The sequence below is a fragment of the Littorina saxatilis genome, linkage group LG9 (assembly GCF_037325665.1).
Source record: "Littorina saxatilis isolate snail1 linkage group LG9, US_GU_Lsax_2.0, whole genome shotgun sequence".
NCBI classification, from domain to species: Eukaryota; Metazoa; Mollusca; class Gastropoda; order Littorinimorpha; family Littorinidae; genus Littorina; species Littorina saxatilis.
Window position 1 is genome coordinate 15,822,158 of NC_090253.1, and position 19,000 is coordinate 15,841,157.

The window sequence follows — 19,000 nt, forward strand, 5'->3', positions numbered from 1 at the left end:
ATGGATTCTGTAGGCTCTGTTTTCTGTTTTCGATTTGCTCTCGGCAGTACGAAAAGCCTAGCAAGGACTAGCACGAGCGTACCTACTTGGTGCAGTCCCCCCCCCCCCCCCCCCTCACTCCCTAACCCCTCCACTTTAATTAAGACCTTTCAAATCTGAAGAAAAAAGTTCTTTTAGAAAGGCGGTAGATTTACAGACGGTGTAAACAGACAATCTTCAATACCAGGGTCGAGGTTAAAAGTCCGGGGGGTAGGGTAATAGGTGGGAATGGGGGTAGTTCTCCACTTCACCTACCTGAAACTAAGCAACTGTGCGAGCACAGGGCAGTCTCAGAGTGTAGGTGGCAGGTGTAATCCCTTTGATCTGCGTGAAAGGTGTTTACTAAGTGGTAGGTACGTGTGGACAGGTGAAGACGTGAGAGAGTGGGTGAGGGGGAAAATGGGGGTGGCGGGGGCAATACGGCGAGAGAGAAAGAGAGGGAACAGATCCAGAAATAAACTCTTTATTAATCAAAAATGTGCGCTGTCGGTTATGAATAAATCCCGGGTTTTGCTGGTGCCGCCCGAAATACAAAACGACTCTCTCTCTCTCTCTCTCTCTCTCTCTCTCTCTCTCTCTCTCTCTCTCTCTCTCTCTCTCTCTCTCTCTCTCTCTCTCTCTCTCTCTCTCTCTCTCTCTCTCTCTCTCTCTCTCTCTCTCTCTCTCTCTCTCTCTCTCCAAAATAAATAAATAAATAAAAAAGCATCAGGGTGGATTATTACTTTACCTTCCGTGTAGTATCGCCTCATAAATAAAAAGAGCCTGTTACAACTTTCCTAACATCTTTGCAAAAACTCATTATCAAACTTTTAAAAGTTTAGCGTTCAAGTTGGTGCATATGCCCTCGGTAAAAGAGCGTACAGTGTGGGTGCACCATATGAGCAAGTTATAAGACAAACGCAGCGGCAATAAATGGCGGAACAAAGCTTTAAATGTTACATTTTTAAATGCACAGGTGTAGTTTCAGGATAACCAGTTTCAACGCGGGAGGTGCGGGGCATATATCTAATCTGTTTAAACATGTTAAAGAGCGTAATTATTGTAAGCCTAAATCTTAACACTGATGTACAAGAACTTTCTCACTAAATTACAACAGCTTTGAACTCCTCAATGCTTAGTCTACGTAGTTATTCTTATTTCTGAATAGAGAAAACAATCTTTGTCCTATATGCATGCGTTCCTTTATTCGGACACAGAAATATCTTACCAGGTCCCTTTGACGTCATCATTAAAATGACAGCTACTTGCAGACGCTATATTATGAATAGCAACACGCAGAGCGGAAATGCAATTCGCCGCAGTCTGATTGGTCAAGAAAAGTCCTTGGTGGCTCTCCATCAACCAATCAATAAAGGCAATTCCAGTTTGCCCGTCGACGCCGAACGATTTCAGTGTCAACCAATCTCTACACTGTTTAGGCTGAAATGGCCAATCTCTCTCGTTCCAATGGATGCCACTGGAAGGCTAATTACTGGGATAACGTGACCATTGGCTGGGCGGTTATGTGCTTGTCAATTTGTTGTCTAATTGGGAAGCTAACTCGTGTCTGTAATGTCTCATTTTGTCTTACGACTGTTGCATAGACTTGCATACAGTTGTTGGGGTAGGGAGGAAGTTGCTGTTGGTAAAAGAAAACTAATAAAAGGTAGAATGACACACACACACACACACACACACACAAACACTCACACACTTGCGCGCGCGCACGCACACACACACCCACACACACACACACACACAAACACTCACACACTTGCGCGCGCGCACGCACACACACACACACACACACACACACACACACACACACACACCAGTAACACTAACATCTCTTCTTCAACAAACTCCCCTTCCTCCTCCCCCTCACAACATAGCAAAGAAACACAAATCGTACCGGACTGATTCCCTCGGACCAAAGCTGTTCTACAGTAGCTATGAATATCTTTGATCGCACCAGTAGCGGTCAAAATAATCTATCGCAAAGGCAGAACTATCTACACGAGACCACCACTGATCGAGCTTCCCGGTCCGATTCCGACATATCCATTCCCTCACACGTGTGAGTAATAACAAATCTTGGCTATTTTGGGAGCCCAAGTGGACCCTGCTTGGTAGGGGCTGGAGGTACTCACTCATTCTGGAGGCCTCAGACGAGGTCTGTAGACTTCCTTGGCACCTGTCTATTTCCCCGTGAGGCCAAAATAATCGCTTGGGAAACGGCCGTCTTGAGAAGAGAGAATGGCAGGGGTCGGATGTGGAGAGAGGGGGGAGGAGGACTTTTTACCTGCCTCTGTCTCTCTGTGTGTGTGTGTGTGTGTCTCTCTCTCTCTCTCTCTCTCTCTCTCTCTCTCTCTCTCTCTCTCTCTCTCTCTCTTCCCCTTTTCCCCTCTTCCCCTCTCTCTCTCTCTCTGTCTCTCTCTCTTCACCTCTCTCTCTCTTCCCCCCTCTCTCTCTCTCACTCTCTCTCAATCTCTCTCTCTCTTTTTCTCTCTTCACCCCCCCCCCCCCCCCCCTCTTCTTTGTTTCTTCCCCGCTCTCATCCTTCTCCTTCTCTATCTTCGCTTGGTAAAAACAAAGAACCTGACATTAGCGCTGAATCCATACAACGGATGCACAGGATGTCGTCTGTATTGTTGTTGAAATCACATTTGTTTTTTTCCACTAATGTGGCTAATCTCTGCATCGTTGTGTCGGCAAAAACTGCGCACATATTCTAGCCCAAAAGGCTACGTGACTTTTATTATTTAGAGCAGTGTTTACTTTCATAAATTCACTCAAAGTTGGCCCAATGCATCATCCTGGCTGCTTTCTTTAAGACAAATCGCAGACAACGATCTATTCAACACGTGTTCTTACTTTTAAACAAACTGGATTCGAAATGCTGCAATTGGGACGGGGGGAGGCCGGGGATACGTAGGACTATGTGCGTGCGAGGGAAGAGTTGGCCTGTAAATTATATATTGTGTGTGTGTGTTTGTGAGAGTGTGTGCAGGGACGGATCCAGGGGGGGTTCCTGGTGCCCGGAACCCCTCCCCCCCCCCCCGGCCTGACCATGTACCTCCTCCAAGGGTAAACAAACAAAAATATATATAAAACAAAAACTCATGACAAATACTCCCAGAATGCGCCAGATTGCACATGTTTTAATCTAGATTTCAAAAAATGTACGGGGGGGCATGCCCCCGGACCCCCCTAGGAGGTTCGGGTGCTTCGCACCCTCAACTAATGTACCCCTACCACAATTTGGAATCCCCCCCCCGTCATCCTGGTGTGTGTGTGTGTGTGTGAGAGAGAGAGAGAGGGAGAGCGGAGAGAGCATGAGAGAGAGAGAGAGGGTGTGTGTGTGTGTGTGTGTGTGTGTGTGTGTGTGTGTGTGTGTGTGTGTGTGTTTGTGTGTGTGTGTGTGTGTGTGTGAGAGAGAGAGGGGGGGAGAGCGGAGAGAGCATGAGAGAGAGAGAGGGTGTGTGTGGGTGTGGGTGTGGGTGTGTGTGCGTAAGAGAGTGCGTATGTGTAGGTACGTGGTGTACATATATACAACCACGGCTGAGTAATGTCAACATTCTCTCAACCTTCCTTTGAACCTTCCAGATGATATTTTGCAGAGTAGCCGGGAATGATTTCATTGCCGCGTTTTAAAGTCTGAGTAGGTCTGAAGACAAGTGGAGATCTGTACTTTGTTCTACAGACAAGTGGAGGCACACTTCACTTAAATGAAAAACAGATGGGAATATGTTCGTAGAATTCTTGTACAAGAATTTCCACAAGGTCCCTTTTTCTGTTTGTTATTTGGCAGTATTTTTTCTCTATTCAGCTTATTTACCTTACATGTTGTTTGTGTCACTGTGACTTGCTTACGTGCAAATGAATCTGATGGGATTTTGTTTATTTGTTTTCTTTTTTCTTTTATTTTATTTTTATTTATGTAGGGGGTTGGTAGAGATTAATGTTCTTTTACCTTTGTTCATCATGAGTGCTTGGTGATATTGTTAAAGTGGGATCTGACGTTTTGACAAAGGGATAGATCTAGGGTCGAGGACATAAACGATATAAGTAAAACATTGGAGTAAACTGTAGGAACAAGTATTTGGTACAATCTTGCGTGATCTGTCTTTGGTACTTAATCAGAGATGTCAGTGCTCTCAGTAAATCAAAAGTGAATAAGACAAACCACAAAAGTCAGTCTACATCGATGGGCACGCAAAAGTGTCAACGAGATACCCACCTACGAGTTAATTAACAGAACATAAAGTAACCATATAGATTAGGTAAGTGTATATGTTTTTACGAGTTAATTAACAGAACATAAAGTAACCATATAGATTAGGTAAGTGTAGATGTTTTTACGAGTTAATTAACAGAACATAAAGTAACCATATAGATTAGGTAAGTGTAGATGTTTTTACGAGTTAATTAACAGAACATAAAGTAACCATATAGATTAGGTAAGTGTAGATGTTTTTATTGTACGCCGTAAAATCTGATTCCATACTCATCGCAAATAAAGTTTGTTTTATGATCACGAAGACATCCCACGGTACTCTATGATACATATTAGCCCTGGGAGTTAGTGCTTCGTGTTAAATCAGTTGCTGCGACTACCTTCAAGACCGGAAGTACTTACATCAACCCGAGCGCATTCGTTGGCGCGTGACGACGTCTCCGATTGGCGTAAAGCTGTCACACCAATAATCCAGTTTCCTGGGCCACCGGAAATAAGTTTCTGGAAGATACAGTGGTACATTATTCTGATAGAGAGAGGACGGATGATGCTGTGAAGTGTGTTCTTCGCTCAAGATTCCATGATTCGTGATAAAAAGTTTTAAAAAGTTGTTATCGAAAGCACGACTGGTTATGCAAGGTAGCTTTCTTCGTCTTCTTCTTCTTTTTTCCCCCCGGTAAAATATTGGACATTTCCAGTGAATGTGAACTTTGGAAAATGGGGACATTTTAAATAAGGTCATGTTTTAAAAACAGGCGTTTATTATAAGCTCCTGCAATTTGTGCCGTGAACTGAGTTCAGTCGGTATGACCTAACATTGTTTTGCTTATTTGCTGCCAATATTATTAATGACTCCTTGCCGACCTGGTAGAAAAGCCATCATCGCTACAACGAAACAGGTAGAGGGGAAAAGTTGAGTCCCTTATTTTACACTGCTGTCGAGTGGAAGGTTTCTGCAGCAAATTAACGAGTTTAATGTACGACCTGTTGAAAGGAGGAAATTCCAGTGGCGCCTGTGTACAGTTCGTGGCCGCGATTTTTGGCGGAGAGTGGTTTGGCCGTGTCACGTTATGATGTATATTTGGGGAAGAACAAACTGAAAACTGAGCATGAGTCATGTCAGGTTTGTAGTATACGATAAAATAAACTAACGTTACAAACATTACTGAACAAACCAGGCAAGCTTAGGAATTGAATGTGTGAAAACAAGCAATGCAACACCAAAAATGACACCCATACACACACATACACACACACACACACACACACACACACACACACACACACACACACACACACACACACACACACAAAATAGGTTTAGCTTATTCATACGTACACACATAAACCGTCCTCTCCTTTGCGATTCCTAGTTTCCAGTAATACATCCAGTCAAATTATTACCTGAAGGTAAAAAAAAACATGAAAAGAAAGTAATAACAACAACAAACACACCTAAGTATATAATCTTACTGACAGTTAGCCAAGTTTGGCGGACGGGAGAACATGGAGGGAATAGGGGGGGTTGTGGGGGGGGGGGGGGGGGTGGGATAGGTTTTGGGAGTAAGGAGCGGGTATGACAACAATCATTGCACTCATATGCCTCACAAAATTTCCGCCATGGCAGGGGAGCCTAAATACCGCCTTCGGTGAACAGGAGCGAGCCCGATTATCTCAACAACAGCCACCGTTCGCCTAATCGCTTCTTTCTATCAACACTCCTGTAAAGTCTCATCGTTCTTGTCATCTCTTTCTCTCGCTCCCTGCCTCCCTCTGTGTTACTGGGGCGAAACAAAAGACAGTGAAAGAGAAAAAGAAAAAGAAAAACATGCCCCAAAAAAGAGTTTTACATACACCTGCTTCGGGTTGTGACTCCGAATGCACCGTGTTAACTGTTTTGTAGCTCAGCAGAATTATAGTTGTGTAAGATCTGAGCAATCTTGTCATCCCCCCCCCCCCCACCCCACCCCACACCCCATCCCCCTCCTTCCCGTTACTGGGGAGGAAAAAAACCACCATTAATAAAAATTAAAAAAAATAGTTTGTGTTACTCCGTATTAACTGTTCCGTGGGTAAACAGAATCATAGTTGTGTAAGATCTGATCAATCTTGTCATCTCTTTCTCTCCCGGCCTGTATCTTATGTGTTACGGTGTGGCAAAGAGAAAGCACACTGTTCAACAACAACAACAACAACAACAAAACAAAACTGTGCATAAAAGAGGTATAAGATGGTGAGCAGAACTGTTTTTACAGGAAGGACTGTGCCGTTAATCGCTGTACCCACTTTCTTTCTTTATTTGGTGTTTAACGTCGTTTTCAACCACGAAGGTTATATCGCGACTGGGAAAGGCGGGAGATGGGATAGAGCCACTTGTCAATTGTTTCTTGTTCACAAAAGCACTAATCAAAAATTTGCTCCAGGGGCTTGCAACGTAGTACAATGTATTACCTTACTGGGAGAATGCAAGTTTCCAGTACAAAGGACTTAACATTTCTTACATACTGCTTGACTAAAATCTTTACAAAAAAGGACTATATTCTATACAAGAAACACTTAACAAGGGTAAAAAGAGAAACAGAATCCGTTAGTCGCCTCTTACGACATGCTGGGGAGCATCGGGTAAATTCTTCCCCCTAACCCGCGGGGGGTCTGTACCCACTGCAGCAGTTTATTCGTTGCAAAGCGGGTATTAAAGAGTTAAATCAAACTCACTGCACCGAGTTAACTCGGTCATATTTTCCCTGCGCCGTAAGGATCAGTTGGCGGTACCGTCTGGAGAATCTCGTTTGCAGATCTTGGGGGTGTCGATTAATCTCATTAAGGTCTGTGTTACGTCATCCAGGGAAGGTGGAGAGAGGGAGTGGATAGATAACAACCTGATAATTGCATCATCTGCCTCGTTGCCGAGCGTGGGTATGTGTTGTGTGTGTGGGAGGAGGGGGGGGGGTCAGTCATGCATGGGGTACGTAACTCACCTGCAGACACGAAGAGGAGAGGCGGCACAGGGGAATGAACCGAGTCAAACAGAGGTAGGGGAGACAAAACAAGACAAGACACAACAAGACACAAGGAACTTAGTCGATAAATATCGACAGGGGGCCGACAAATGGTTTAAATGGGAAATGTGTGTATATGGGTGTGGGTTTGAAACAAACAAACAAACCAACCCATGTGAACCCCGGGCCGCAGGCCTTCGATGTAGTGATTGAAAAAAAAGGATGTTCTCAAATGGTTCAATTCTCATTTGGTCTGATTCTCAAATGGTACCGGTATACTCCCCCCCCCTGGCCGCAGGCCTAGGAGTAAAATTTTATAGACACTGACCTTCTTCCCAGGGGTCATTGACCCAGTTTTAGCTATGAGAGGTGGTTCGCCCAGAGGCTGTAGAGTATACTGGGGCGGTCTCTTTGATGTCTTGAGAGGAAACTTGGCCAGGGTAGTACATGCACCAGAACTGGTGGACACCAAGGACAAACATGAAATCGAAGCAGTTTGCTTTCAGAGGGAACGGTCGTCAGCAACTCAAACTTCTCTGTTTTCTTTTTTTTTTAAATCTGACTTTCTTTGTGGCCCCCTGACTCCGCCCCCCTCCCTCTGTAAGGACCCCCCTCCACAAGGACCGATTTTTGTCAACATTTTAAAGGTCGCTAGAGAGGGGTTCCACTGTATGACCTAACCGCTACTGGCAGACGGCCTCAATCTTCACGCGCAAAGACGAGATTAATAGGTGCTCGGTTTTGGTATTTTGAATTACATTACATTAAACCTTTGTTGGGTTTCATGGTCATGGCAACAGCCATAATAATATTACATGATGTATAATATCATATTTCAGCATATGTGAATTACATGTCATCATACTAAACTGTCATACATTTTTATTCCTACATTATTCTGATTGATCACAACCAAACCTACTATCATTGGACACATCCAAATGCAAGCGCCTGTTCTTGACAATTTAGATCAGTGCAATTTCCTGGGTCGGGCTTTGCCACAGACACTCACGGTTTGGCCTGTAGGTAAAATGTACAATGTATTTTCTGATTTGTGCACAAAAGCTTTTTTTCTTTTTTCTTTTTTTTAACATAACAATGGTTAATGTCACTGTATGTTTAAAAGACCATGGTCATATTTGTAAAAAAAATGTTAAATTAGAAAATAAATAACATTTTGGTTCATGATTTTTCCTACACCTGTGCTAAAAATAAGAAATAAAAATGTCGGGTATATAAGTCACTCAAATACAGCAAGGTATGAATGGCTCGGTTTGAGTCTGTTGCAGTTGACCCTGCACAAAGCGACATATCATGTTTTTGTTGAACAATTTTGACGTCACCCCTCCCATAGGGTGACGTATTTCACAACTTCCTGTGTTACACAAACTCTGTGATGACCAATTTTGACGTCACCCCTCCCATAGGGTGACGGATTTCACAACTTTCTACAGATGAACAATTTTGACGTCACCCCTCCCATAGGGTGACGGATGTCACAACTTCCTGTGTACACAAACTGATGACGTATTTCACAACAAAATGGCGCTGCCCATGGTCAACCTCGAAACTATCCGTATAGAATGGGGGCGTCCTCGCCCCCATAAAAATCTTATTTAACGAGGGTAATACTGAGAGATAAGCCGCAAGCATGCATGTTTACATCCAGGTCTGGCTTTAAATAGAGAGAGGGATAGGGCCTACATGACTGTGGAAATGTGGGATGAGGGGGGAGGCAAAGAGAGAGAGAGAGAGAGAGGAGGGGTAGTGGGTGGGAGGCAAAGAGAGAGAGAGAGAGAGAGAGAGAGGGTAGGGGGGTGGGAGGCAAAGAGAGAGAGAGAGAGGGGGTAGGGGGTGGGAGGCCAAGAGAGAGAGAGAGAGGGAGAGAGAGAGGAAGAGAGAGAGAAAGAGAGGGTAGGGGGGTGGGAGGCAAAAAGAGAGAGAGAGAGAGAGAGAGAGGAACAAAGTCAGAGAGAGAGAGAGAAAGCGAGAGAGAGAGGGGGGGGGGGGGGGTCAGAGAGAGAGAGAGAGAGAGAGAGAGAGAGAGAGAGAGGGTAGTGGGTGGGAGGCAAAGAGAGAGAGAGAGAGAGAGAGGGGGTAGGGGGGAGGGAGGCAAAGAGAGAGAGAGAGAGAGAGAGGGTAGGGGGTGGGAGGCCAAGAGAGAGAGGGAGAGAGAGAGGAAGAGAGAGAGAAAGAGAGGGTAGGGGGGTGGGAGGCAAAGAGAGAGAGAGAGAGAGAGGGGAACAAAGTCAGAGAGAGAGAGAGAAAGCGAGAGAGAGGGGGGGCAAAGTCAGAGAGAGAGAGAGAGAGAGAGAGAGAGAGAGAGAGAGAGAGAGAGAGAGAGAGAGAGAGAGAGAGAGAGAGAGAGAAACATAGGCTACAGAGGGAGCGATTGCGAGTCAAATTATCACGTTCAGCATTTATTACGTGAGTCACAACCGCGCTCGTAGGACGTCGACCAGGGATGCAAAGAACAGAATTGAACGTCTTTTCCAGACGCATCAGGTTATGCTTTTTGACTTGTATCCCTGTACAGAGAAGAGAGTCCACTGAGCTCGTCCGTTAGTGCATCAGACCATGACAGTGAAAACAATTCGTGTTTTTTTTGCCTGATGTTTTCCAAGTTCTACTCTTCAAATACGTACAGGAGAAAGCAGCGGAACGTGTGTGTGTGCAAATAGCCTGGCTTGGTGAAACATAATCCTTGTTTAGCTTTGTGTGTGTGCAAATAGCCTGGCATGGTGAAACATAATCCTTGTTTAGCTTTGTGTGTGTGCAAATAGCCTGGCATGGTGAAACATAATCCTTGTTTAGCTTTGTGTGTGTGCAAATAGCCTGGCATGGTGAAACATAATCCTTGTTTAGCTTTGTGTGTGTGCAAATAGCCTGGCATGGTGAAACATAATCCTTGTTTAGCTTTGTGTGTGTGCAAATAGCCTGGCATGGTGAAACATAATCCTTGTTTAGCTTTGTGTGTGTGCAAATAGCCTGGCATGGTGAAACATAATCCTTGTTTAGCTTTGTGTGTGTGCAAATAGCCTGGCATGGTGAAACATAATCCTTGTTTAGCTTTGTGTGTGTGCAAATAGCCTGGCATGGTGAAACATAATCCTTGTTTAGCTTTGTGTGTGTGCAAATAGCCTGGCATGGTGAAACATAATCCTTGTTTAGCTTTGTGTGTGTCTTACAGGTAAAGCAGGGGGGGGGGAGGAGGGGGGAGGACAGATACGCGCAGAAGTTATAACCTGACATAAAACATCCTCGTTCCAAAGAGCTGTCTTTCAATAATTATGCGAGGGATTTGCGCGCGCTAAAGGCGCAGCAGCACATACGTCATTTATGCAAAGCTTTTTGTCAGCTGACGTTTGACTTGTTTATGGTTTCACCTTTCTGACGTCTTCCATGGATACCATACTCGTCGTCATTAAGTTCTCTTAGTCTGATTAGTCTGGCTTTTGTCGGCTTTACCCATTGGAAGCCATCGTGGGCGTAATGATAATAAACTAGTTGGTGAGACTGAGACTGTCCGAATTGGTCAACGTCTTCTCTTTTGGTCTCGCTAAAACACTCTGCTTGAACCATAACCATGGATACCTTTTGGTGGGGTCCTGATTTGGCCTATATGGTCCGCTGGACCCAAAAAGCAACAACTAACTAACTAACGAACTATACCTTTTGATTTAGGAGGACAATTTTGCGTCATCCGAGTTGTCAGTTAATGGGACTTTCAACGGTTGCCTTTGTTAGCATCATTATCGAAATAGTGGCTGATGTGCTGAGAGTGATAAGGAGGGAGGGGTTAGGGGGTGGGAGAGTGGGAGATAGTGATAATGAGAAAGAGAGACTGATTCAAAGAGAGAAAGAAAGAGCGAAACTGACTATGCGTGGATTCTGTGTGTGTGTGTGTGTGTGTGTGTGTGTGTGTGTGTGCGTGCGTGCGTGCGTGCGTGTGTGTGTGTGTGTGTGTGCGTGCGTGCGTGTGTGTGTGTGTGTGTGTGTGTGTGTAAGAGTATGTGTTTTATCTTGGCCATCTCTGTGTCTGTCTGTTCGTGTGTACATGTGGGCAAGTGTGTGTAACTCTACGAGTGCAATCACGAAAGAAGACCTTCGAAGGAAGTGATGTTTCCTTTCTGAGATAGTAAAGGCAGGCACAAAAAGGAAATCTTTGATGAACAGGAAATGAAAAAGCGAACAGGAAAGCTGAGGAGGAGGAGGAAGAAGGAGGAAAAAGAAGTATTCTTAATTATCGATAAGCCATCCCCAGACTTAGCTAAGCCTATCTTAGCTATACAGAAGAAAGAAACGTAAGGAAGTATAATGCTTGTCAGACATTTCTTTTGGCGATGGAAGTCGGCGAAAGGCAGAACTTGTTTCAAATTGCATAAAACTTTGCCTTCATTTCGGCAAAATAGCCCAACTTTTGAAAGCACATTTGGGAAACAGAAGACGCCCAGGACTGACCGAACGCTCCGAGAAAAAAAATCCGGAACTTGTAATTGCCACTTCGTAAACTTTCCTAGAGAAAATAAGTTCGTGCAAGAACACTGCTTAAGAACACTGCTTTTTTTTTTTGGGGGGGGGGGGGGATGGGGGGGGGGGGGAGATAGACGATAATTATACGATTCTCACAGTAGCAAACATGTTGCGAGTTCACGTCGACATCCTTGCGTATAATCCTCCCCTGCATCGACTCCTGTGTACCCTTTTGTCTGCGGGTATTTATTTTGAAGTACTCCCACGCTTCGGAAAAGTTAGACGGGCAGACTTGCTAACTGCTGAATGTTTTCAAAACAAATGACGTAATTCCAGCAGCTTTCTTTTGAAGCAGGGTTTTTTTTTTTTTTTTTTTTTTTTTTTTGGGGGGGGGGGGGGGGGTCTCGTTTGCAGACGATGCGTGAGTTTACTTGCTTGCCGACGAAATGCTCTGCAATTGCAGACTTTTTGTTTCTTTCGCTTCCCCACTACTGCTTGGCCGATTTATTGAATTGTATTGCTGTCAAAACGAAAAAGGTTGCGCAACGACTTCACCATTAACCTACATCTCTTCCATTGCCGTCAGCAAAATTAACGTTGGAGACATTATTGTAATGATGGAATGTCTAAATAAGTAAATCATTGTTTGTGCAAAATTGAGCTCATTATTTAATTATTTATTTTTCTATTTATATCTTCATTTATTCATTCATCCATCCATTCGTTCTGTTATCCGTCGATTTATTTGTAAAAGAGTGCCTTAATAATGGTCTTCATTCGCCTCCATTGCCTCCCTCTCTCAGCAGTTATTCTTGTCAAGGCTTCCCTGTTATTGGCGTCTTTTCTTTGGCCTGCTTCTATTTCTGTGTTATTGTTCCTCGCATTTCTTTGATTGCTATTTTTGTTTTTCTATGGTAATATTTTTTCTGTCTTCCTTCTTTATTTTTTAATTTTGGAATACCCTTTGCCATTTGATTTCTCATATCGTATTTTTTGTCGAAGCCGTAATAGCATATTTCCCGCCTCTTTATGAAGCCGAGAGCCTATCAAGTTCAGTCGCTCGTTTATTCGGTTTCCATAGCAACGGCATGCTGTGAGCTTTGTTCGGAAGTGTTTTCCGAGCTAATTATTAATAGTTGCCACCCAAGGATAATATTTTCAACGAGCAGTTATATATAGAACTTTCAATACCATATTTAGATCAAAGAAATGTCAAACAAGTTGTTGAAACGGTCATACCGGAAGTCAGCTTTTTGCTATTGCACAATCGTCAGTTTGTGTCCAGGTCAAAATGGTTATTGCGCAATCGTCAGTTTGTGTCCAGGTCAAAATGAACAATATCTTGCTCTTGGCAATTGTGGTTTAAGGTTGAGATGTTGGGAGGGAGGGAGAAAGAGAGACAGGCAGAGACAGAGAGAATGTTTGTCTCAGTCAAAACAACAAGACTATTCACTCTTTCACAACCCATACACACCTGACAGAGTTATTTCACAACCCATACACACCTGACAGAGTTATTTCCGGAGTTCGTTTAATCTGCTAGTTCTGCAAATTCACGACTATCACGCAATGGAGCTCAAATAAAGGCCCGAGCTGTCTAGCCGGTGACAGAATTACCGATTACTTAAAAAGGGTGTGTCGTATTGGGGGTAAAAAAAGCGGGTTAATTAAAACAAGTTGAAGGTTTATTGTTTATGCTGGCGATGTCATCAACCTGAAAAGAATTAAGGACACACACGCATACACGCTCCCATACACGCAAACACGCAAGCGCACACACACACACACACACACTGACACACACACACACACACACACACTCACACACAGACACACACACACACACACACACACACACTCACACACACACACACACACACACTCACACACACACACACACAAACACACACACACACTCACACACACACACACACACACACACACACACAGAATGGTGGTAAAGAGAGAAGGGGGCGTTGGCTGGAAGCAAGAAAACAGATGGCGGGTTGGCGTGAGGCATCACAGACGGCCGGAGCAGAGCATTCCGTGAACACCCACTCCCCCCCCCCCCCCTCCCTTGGACCAATTAACATATTGTCTTCATGTTTTGTACACTTTAATCGTCCGCAAAATGTTGATTTTTACGCGTAACTTACGCTTATTTGTGTTCATAATGATGTAAACAGTCTTGTTCTCTGTGTCATATTTAAATAAATACATGTATCCATGCGCTGAACTAACAGAGCTTTTCTTCTCTTCTGTCTGTACAGATGTACTCGGACAAGACGGTGGAAGAGCAACAGAACATGACTATGGACGAATGGAACAGCTCCTTGAGCCACTGGGCCACCGGGGACGACGGGTTCCCCGAATTACAGATCCCCCTCCACCACATTCCGTCCTCCAACGTCACACATCCTTGCGGCAAGGTCTTAACCGCCGCCGCTACGCAGAATGGCGGGGGGTGTTGGACGGAAGAGCCGGAAACGGTGATGACGACAGCGGAAGTGACGATCCTGGCCACCATCTTGGTGACGGTGTTCACGTGCAGCGTGGTGGCCAACGCGCTGGTGTGCGTGGTGTTCTCCAAGCGTCGCTCGTCCCTGTCGCTGTCCAACTGCTTCCTGGCCAATCTGACTCTGTGTAACGTACTCTTTACTCTCCTGGTCATGCCCTTCGCCTTCGTTTCACTGGTGTCGCGGACCTGGCTGTTCGGCGCTGTCCTCTGCCAGTGTACGGGACTCGCCATCAACCTGCTGGTCAGTGCCAGCATCTTCACGCTGGCCGTCATCTCGCTGGACCGCTACTGCGCCGTGGTCACGCCGCTACACTACACCATGCGTATGACGCGGCGCCGCTGCTGGGCCTTCATCGGGGGGATCTGGGTGGCTTCCGCGGTCGTGTCCTTCCCTCCCGTGGTGGGCTGGAACGGCTTCAAGTTCCACGTGAACAAGATGATCTGCACCGTGGACTGGGCCAGCCCCGACCCCGTGGATCGCTACTACACCCTGTTCCTTGTCAGCCTCAGCTTCGTGCTACCCCTAGTAGCCATGCTGTGGACTTACAGCTGCATCTTCCGGGCCGCCAGAGACAATAGCGAGCGCACGCGACGCTCCAGCATCGTGCCTTCTGCAGGCGGTGGCGGAGGAGGAGGTGGGGGGAGTCTGTGCGGCGGTGGAGGGTGTGGTGACGGGGACTTGTCGCAGTCCACGCCCATCAACAAGCGGCGGCGGAGCTCCTCCGTGCCCATCATCCGGCGCCTGAGCCAGACCTCCCACCGCTCCTCCAGCCTGCTCCAGCGCCGCGAGGAGTGGAAGACGGCGGTCACCTCCTTCCTCATCCTCTTCTCCTTCATGCTGTGCTGGCTGCCCTACTTCATCGTCATCTGCATCCGCTCCCTGGCGCCGGAGCTGCAGCTGCACCCCGTCATGTCCACCATATCCAGCGTGGCCGCCATGTTCGGCTGCGCGTGCAACCCGCTCGTCTACGTCTTCCGCAGCAAGGCCACGCGACAGGACCTCAAGGTCATCCTCACGCGCAGGCGCACCTTCCGCAACGAGACCGTGCACGGCTCCGCGGTGCGCAGGGGCGGGAGCATGCGCAGTGAGCGGGGCGAGGGTGGCGGCAGTGGAGGTGTGGGTGGAGGACAAGGGCGGGGCGGAGTGGTGGAGAGAGAGAAGGGGAGTGTGTTTTGGCACGAGGACATGTTCTCGCAGTTCGGGGAGTGCCACTCCATTCAGGAGGAGAGCAGCGAGCCTGCTGGCACGGATAACGTCAGTTCCGGGACCACCACGCACAGCGGAAGTATCACGGCCACGCCAAGCAGTTTGAGGGCCTCGCCTTCTCTGCAACGGTGTTAGATTGGGGCTATATGCCAGCTCCCCCCCCCCCCCCCCCCCCCCCCCCCCCCCATTCTGAAAACTACAAAACAACACACAGTTTTCACTCTCAACAGACAAAATATGAGACAAACTGCCTGCCAATTACTGTCTCTCTGCCTCTGCTTCCCTGCAAAACGTCACCAAAAAGTGGTCGAGCCAGTCTTCTTTACGTGGGCCGATAGTTCGTTCCTGTTCGCTCGCATGTTTCAGGATTACGCTCCTCTCCTTAATAGTCACCAAAAATCCCAATGAACACTGTATAAATCTGAAATTGACGATCCACTCTTCAGATATGTCGACTATAATGCCTTCTCCGTTTTCTTTCAGTTGTCATGGTTACGCTATCCAAATAAAGTAATCGTTTCAACAAAGACTGAGTGAACAAACAATGCGCGCTGGAAGTGACGTTTATTTCGTGAGGTTGTTGACTCTTGGTTGTGATAAAATGTATAACACTCAGTGATGCTGATTGACGTCATCAATATTATCATCGTCACAGTTATGATAAAGTTCCTCGTTCGGAAGAAACAATGCCTGTGAATTGACATCCTGATATAGCTATAATAACAAAAGTGCAATATTTTGACCCGGAATTTGATACTCAGCAGATTGTTATAAGTATTTCTTGGAGCTCATTTTTGTGACTTGTGTATTTTGATGTGCATACTTTTGTGTATGTGCTACCTACCTCATGTACTCAAAAGCTCAAGAGCTGTTCATTTAATTTTGGTTTCAACTTATTATTTATTTGTATATTTATTCATCTAAAGATTTAGGTGTTCAAATTTTTTTTTAACTGTTTTTGACCTCCACATTTTATATCGAGTGTTTGTGTTTCAGTATATACTATTTTACGCAAAATATACAAGTTCAGAAATGTAAACACACTCCTCCGAGTGTTTGAGTTCAACACAAGTCAGTGCATATCGTGGTGTGGACAGCGACCAAATAGTGTGTGTGTGTGTGTGGGTGTGTGTGTGTGTGGGTGTGTGTATGTGTGTGTGTGTGTGTGTGTATGCGTGCGTGCGTGCGTGCGTGTGTGTGTGATAGAGAGAGGGAGAGAGAGGTTAGGTATGGGGGGCGTGTTGATATGATAAAAACTTGATCACAAGAAGAAAAACAAGTCGCGTAAGGCGAAAATACAATATTTAGTCAAGTAGCTGTCGAACTCACAGAATGAAACTGAACGCAACGCAACGCAGCAAGACCGTATACTCGTAGCATCGTCACTCCACCGCCCGTGGCAAAGGCAGTGCACGTGGAATTGACAAGAAGAGCGGGGTATTCGTTGCGCTGAGAAGGATAGCACGCTTTTCTGTACCTCTCTTCGTTTTAACTTTCTGAGCGTGTTTTTAATCCAAACATATCATATGTATATATTTTTGGAATCAGGAACCGACAAGGAATAAGATGAAAGTGTTTTTAAATTGATTTCGAAAAAAAAATTTTGATAATAATTTTTATATATTTAATTTTCAGAGCTTGTTTTTAATCCGAATATAACATATTTATATGTTTTTGGAATCAGCAAATGATGGAGAATAAGATAAACGTAAATTTGGATCGTTTTATAAATTTTTATTTTTTTTTTACAATTTTTAGATTTTTAATGACCAAAGTCATTAATTAATTTTTAAGCCACCAAGCTGAAATGCAATACCGAACCCCGGGCTTCGTCGAAGAGTACTTGACCAAAATTTCAACCAATTTGGTTGAAAAATGAGGGCGTGACAGTGCCGCCTCAACTTTCACGAAAAGCCGGATATGACGTCATCAAAGACATTTATCAAAAAAATGAAAAAAACGTATGGGGATTTCATACCCAGGAACTCTCATGTCGAATTTCATAAAGATCGGTCCAGTAGTTTAGTCTGAATCGCTCTACACACACACACACACACACGCACAGACACACATACACCACGACCCTCGTTTCGATTCCCCCTCGATGTTAAAATATTTAGTCAAAACTTGACTAAATATAACAAGTCGCGTAAGGCGAAAATACAATATTTAGTCAAGTAGCTGCCCTTTTTCAGCAAGACCGTATACTCGTAGCATCGTCAGTCCACCGCTCATGGCAAAGGCAGTGAAATTGACAAGAAGAGCGGGGTAGTAGTTGCGCTAAGAAGGATAGCACGCTTTTCTGTACCTCTCTTTGTTTTAACTTTCTGAGCGTGTTTTTAATCCAAACATATCATATCTATATGTTTTTGGAATCAGGAACCGACAAGGAATAAGATGAAAGTGTTTTTAAATTGATTTGGACAATTTAATTTTGATAATAATTTTTATATATTTAATTTTCAGAGCTTGTTTTTAATCCGAATATAACATATTTATATGTTTTTGGAATCAGCAAATGATGGAGAATAAGATAAACGTAAATTGGGATCGTTTTATAAATTTTTAATTTTTTTTACAATTTTCCGATTTTTAATGACCAAAGTCATTAATTAATTTTTAAGCCACCAAGCTGAAATGCAATACCGAACCCCGGGCTTCGTCGAAGATTACTTGACCAAAATTTCAACCAATTTGGTTGAAAAATGAGGGCGTGACAGTGCCGCCTCAACTTTCACGAAAACCCGGATATGACGTCATCAAAGACATTTATCAAAAAAATGAAAAAAACGTTCGGGGATTTCATACCCAGGAACTCTCATGTCAAATTTCATAAAGATCGGTCCAGTAGTTTAGTCTGAATCGCTCTACACACACACACACACACACGCACGCACACACATACGCACATACACCACGACCCTCGTTTCGATTCCCCCTCGATGTTAAAATATTTAGTCAAAACTTGACTAAATATAAAAAGCTGACGTCTTTCTGCGTGTTCCGGATTAGATGATTGTGAGCTACGTTTTCATTTTATCTTCATATGTCAGATTGGTACTTTTGTTTCAATGAACGAATACCGCAAATAGCTCTGTCGGGTTTTAGGGGGTGTGAGCGACGTAATAACCCTTGTTATTCCTTGCGTTTCCATAGAAACACTTAGGCAAGCTGCACGTTGTATTGTAGGCTTTCCTCGGTGTTTCTGTGGAATCAAGGGAAAGCAACTCTTCCACACCCATAAAACGTCTATTGTATGTGCTTATTTTTTATCATATATATTTTTCCGTTGTATTCTTATGTCATTCTCTCACTTCAAAAGTATAAGAATGATAAATATCGATGCATGCTCAATGTTGTGATATATTTGTGTATCATGAACATACATTTTTTCTAACATAATCTGCATTACAGATTTTTTTTTACCGGTCGTATATAATATTATACATATTTGAAAACTTGATAAATTTGGATACTTCTGTCGCAAAGTGTTGTCACTTTGGTAGTGGAACTGAGCAAGATGAAATCATCTTTTGTTTCATCTCCAG

The 19,000-nt window shown here is 44.5% G+C and overlaps 1 protein-coding gene across 1 annotated transcript in view; it reads left to right on the forward strand.

Annotated features, from left to right (window-relative positions):
• Positions 1-15,587, forward strand: part of LOC138977108 (histamine H2 receptor-like) — a 22,458-nt gene extending 6,871 nt beyond the window's left edge. The window contains exon 2 of the mRNA XM_070350017.1: positions 13,998-15,587. Within this exon, the coding sequence (XP_070206118.1) occupies positions 13,998-15,587 (1,590 nt within the window). The remainder of the gene's footprint in view (positions 1-13,997) is intronic.
• The last annotated feature ends 3,413 nt before the right edge of the window (positions 15,588-19,000 follow it).